The 4544-nt window shown below is 41.2% G+C and overlaps 1 protein-coding gene across 1 annotated transcript; it reads left to right on the top strand.

The window, feature by feature from the left end:
- Window positions 1-870: 870 nt before the first annotated feature.
- On the top strand, window positions 871-4245 carry LOC130975016 (uncharacterized). The gene is made up of 2 exons (XM_057899851.1): window positions 871-1471; window positions 4022-4245. The coding sequence occupies exons 1-2, from the start codon at window positions 871-873 to the stop codon at window positions 4243-4245; spliced, it is 825 nt and encodes a 274-aa protein (XP_057755834.1).
- Window positions 4246-4544: the final 299 nt, after the last annotated feature.

Genomic DNA, 4544 nt, shown 5'->3' with positions numbered 1-4544 from the left:
CACCAACCCTAGCCAAGGCTTTTATATTGATTGATTATTATTCACCCTTGCTTGACTACAATTACTTGTGTCCCTTAGTTTCAATGCTATTTGTGAATTACTTTTATGCAAGCTTGTTTACATTCTTCATACTCAACCTCAAACATAAAGAGATTCCTAACCAATGATGTGCACCTTAGGGCAACTCCTAGGGAGAACGACTCGGGACTAATACTTTCGGTTATTGAATTGGATTGTGGACACACACTTTCCTTGTTTGATGTGTTATAGTTTGTTGGTTTAGACTATACTTACGACGAATATATTTGGTGAATTTCTATACCGACAAAATATAGCTCATCACAACTATGCCTCAAACTATAAGCAAGAGGCAACGTTTGAGCCCAAAGTTGGACCTCAAACGTTACTTAAACGTTGTCATGAGGAAGATGCATAGTTGGAGTCATAGTTGGACCTCCAACTATGCCTCCAATAACTCATTTCAAGAAGCCATAGTTGGAGCCATAGTTGGACCTCCAACTATGCCTCTAACTACTCCCATGGTGCAACGTTGGAGGAAAAGTTGGTGCTCCAACGTTGCTTGCAACATTAAGGTAAATGGGTGCCAACGTTGGAGGAAACGTTGGTGGTCCAACATTACCTCCAACGTACTGGACAAATTTCAAGTTTTGGAGTTGGAAAATCGTGAAGTGATACGTACGCGTGGGCACGCGTACGCATGGATGAGTAATTTTTCCAATCGACGCACACCTGGGAGTTTCTTTTTGCCTTGTACCATTGGTAATATAATCATTGACAAGGCACTGTGTGATTTAGGATCCAGTATCAACCTAATGCCTTTATCTATGACGAGAAGGCTATTTATAGAAAATGGTGAAGCCTTATACACCTCCTCTGCCATATCCACATAGATTACAGAAGGAGTTCGAGGACCAACAATTTTCCAAGTTCCTAGAAGTTTTCAAGAAGCTGGAAATCAATATTCCACTGGCTGAAGCATTGGAGCAGATGCCTCTGTACGCAAAATTTCTCAAGGAGCTTATCAACAAGAAGAGGAGCTGGAATGAAAAAGAGACAGTGATTTTGACCCAAGAGTGCAGTGCTGTCATCCAAAGAGGTCTTCAACCAAAGCTCAAAGATCCAGGAAGCTTCATCCTATCTTGTACTATAGGCAACAGAACATTGGACAAAGCCCTCTGTGATCTAGGAGCCAACATCAACTTGATGCCTCTCTCATTAATGAAGCAGCTTGCAATAGAGGAACTTAGACCAACTAGAATGTCACTTCAAATGGTAGATCAGTCACTCAAGATACCTAATAGAGTGGTGGAGAATGTGTTAGTGAAGGTTGGAGAATTCATATTCCCTGCTAACTTTGTCATTTTAGACATGGAAGAAGAAGGACACAACTCAATTATCTTGGATAGACCTTTCTTGGCCACAGCAAGGGCCATTATAGATATAGAGAAAAGTGAAATAATCCTCAGGGTGCATGATGAGCGGATAATTTATACGCTTTTTGGCATTATTTTTAAGTAGTTTTTAGTAAGTTTTAGTCACTTTTTAGTATATTTTTATTAGTTTTTATGCAAAAATCACATTTCTGGACTTTACTATGAGTTTGTGTGTTTTTCTATGATTTCAGGTATTTTCTGGCTGAAATTGAGGGACTTGAGCAAAAATCTGATTCAGAGGCTGAGAAAGGACTGCAGATGCTGTTGGATTCTGACCCTCCTGTACTCGAAGTGAATTTTCTGGAGCTACAGAATCCCAATTGGCGCGCTCTTAGTTTTGTTGGAAAGTAGACAGCTTGGGCTTTCTAGCAATATATAATAGTCTATACTTTGCTCAGGATTTGATGGCCCAAACTGGCGTCCAAACGCCCGCCAGAGACCCATTTCAGGCTTAAAACGCCGGAACTGGCACCAGAACTGGAGTTAAACGCCCAAACTAGCATCCAAGCTGGCGTTTAACTCCAAGGATGGCCTATGCACGTGAAAGCTTCAAAGCTCAGCCCAAACACATACCAAGTGGGCCCCAAAAGTGGATTTCTACACTATCTACTCATTTTCTGTAAACATAGGTTACTAGTTTAGTATAAATAGCACTTTTGACTATTGTATTTCATCTTTTGGAACATCTTTTGGAATATCTTTGGATCATCTTTTGATCTTTTGATCACTTTTGGGAGGCTGGCTATTCGGCCATGCCTAGACCTTCTTCTCTTATGTATTTTCTACGGTGGAGTTTCTACACCAAATAGATTAAGGTGAGGAGCTCTGCTGTTCTTCATGAATTAATGCAAGTACTATTGTTTCTCTTTCAATTCAAGCCTACTTCTTCTCCAAGATATACTCTCGTACTTAATTCAGTTAAGTCAGAATGAAGGGGTGACCCTTGACAATCACCCACTATATTCGTTACTCACTTAGCCAAGATCTGCGTGCCTGACAACCACAAGCGGTCTACATGATGTTCAATGTAGTCATTGGATGACAGCTGGAGTATACTATCTTGGGTCTCTAATCCATGGACCGAGTCCGTGTGGTTAGATCCTTCGCGGTATAGGCTAGAAACAATTGGCAGCATTCTTGAGATCTAGAAAGTCTAAACCTTGTCTGTGGTATTCCGAGTAGGATCTGGGACAGGATGACTGTGACGAGCTTCAAACTCACGATTATTGGGTGCAGTGACAGTGTGTAAAAGGATAGAGAGATCCTATTCCGACACAAGTGGGAACCGACAGATGATTAGGCATGCAGTAGCTGTGCGTGGTATTTTTCATCCGAGACGAGAAATCTGACAGTTGATTAGCCGTACAGAAATCGTAGCCGGACCATTTTCACAGAGACGATCATACAGCTTGCCATGGAAGGGAGGACGCATGATTGGATGAAGGCAATAGGAAAGCAGAGGTTCAAAAGCAACAAAGCATCTCCAAACGCTTATCTGAAATTTCCACCAATGAATTACATAAGTATCTCTATGTTCTTTTCTGTTTTATTTACCTTTTAATTATCAATACCTCATAACCATTTGAATCCGCCTGACTGAGATTTACAAGATGACCATAGCTTGCTTCAAGCCGTCAATCTCCGTGGGATCGACCCTTACTCACGTAAGGTATTACTTGGACGACCCAGTGCACTTGCTGGTTAGTTGTGCGGAGTTGTGAAAACTGTGATCACAATTTTGTGCACCAGTGCATGATGAGCAAATGATCATCAATATCTTCAAAGCTATAGAACACCCCCCCGAGAGAGCATAGCATATGATAGTGGAAATGATAGAAGATCTGGTGGACGAAGTGCTTGAAGCGACCAGTCAGGAAGAGCAAGAAGGAGAGATAGAAGCAACTCAAGATGCCTCAAGGGAACACGTGGCTGAAAGCTCTTCTAAAAGCAAGGCAGAAGATAAGCCAACCCAAGAATTGAAACCTCTTCCTCTACACCTTAAATATGCATTCCTTGGTACAGCAGATAGCTTCCCAGTAATCATCAACTCCACATTGAACGAAGAAGAAGAAGGAAAACTCTTTGCTGTATTGAGAGCTCAAAAAGGTGCATTAGGGTAGACCATTGATGACTTGAAAGGCATAAGCCCTGCCATATACATGCACAAGATACTCTTGGAGGACAATTCAAAACCAGTGGTTCAACCTCATAGAAGGCTAAACCCCACAATAAAAGAAGTTGTTCAGAAAGAAGTAATGAAGTTATGGAATGCAGGGATCATCTATCCTATTTCTGACAGCTCATGGATAAGCCCGGTTCAAGTGGTGCCAAACAAAGGTGGGATGACTGTAATTATTAATGAGAAAAATGAGCTTATTCACATAAGAACTGTGACAGGATGGAGGATGTGTATTGACAACATGAGGCTGAATGATGCCACATGCAAAGAAACAAGTTGCTGATCATTTATCAAGGCTGCCACAAGAAACAAGAAGCTTCACATCCAGTGAACAAAAGCTTTCCAGATAAACACCTTTTACAAATCCAACAAGTCCCCTGGTTTGTAGATATTGCAAACTACAAGGTTGAAAGGAAGATTCCCCAAGAATTCACCAAGCAACAAGTGAAGAAGCTGCTCAATGAGGCCAAGAAATTCTTATGGGATGAACCATTCTTATTCAGGAGGTGTCCAGATGGAATGATTAGGAAATGTGTTCCTAAGAGTGAGATGAGAGACGTACTGTGGCATTGTCATGGTTCAGCTTGTGGTGGACATTTTAGGCTAGAATGAACAGCAGCCAAAGTACTTCAAAGCGGATTTTATTGGCCAACCATATTCAAGGATGCTAGAGAGCTTGTTCATCAATGCAATGAGTGCCAAAGAGCTGGAGGATTAACAAGAAGGAATGAGATGCCTCAGAACTACATCTTGGAGGTAGAACTCTTTTATCTTTAGGGCATAGATTTTATGGGCCCTTTTCCACCTTGATAAACCCATATTTCATGGTTTATCTTGTGCTCAATTGAGTGATTTTTATCAACTCTTTACCCACTTATTCATACTATTTGCATGGTTTTACATTTGCCTTC

The sequence above is a fragment of the Arachis stenosperma genome, chromosome 4 (genome assembly GCF_014773155.1).
Source record: "Arachis stenosperma cultivar V10309 chromosome 4, arast.V10309.gnm1.PFL2, whole genome shotgun sequence".
In the NCBI taxonomy this organism is placed as follows: domain Eukaryota; kingdom Viridiplantae; phylum Streptophyta; class Magnoliopsida; order Fabales; family Fabaceae; genus Arachis; species Arachis stenosperma.
The sequence above is the reverse complement of the archived record's forward strand: the minus strand, read 5'-3'. Positions and strand labels throughout refer to the sequence as shown.

Excerpts from the sequence above, each read along its gene's own strand:
- LOC130975016 (XM_057899851.1), top strand. The coding sequence starts at position 871 with ATGGTGAAGCCTTATACACCTCCTCTGCCATATCCACATAGATTACAG. Across the intron at positions 1,472-4,021 it reads CATTATAGATATAGAGAAAA|ATATTGCAAACTACAAGGTT; the intron begins GTGAAATAATCC and ends CCTGGTTTGTAG.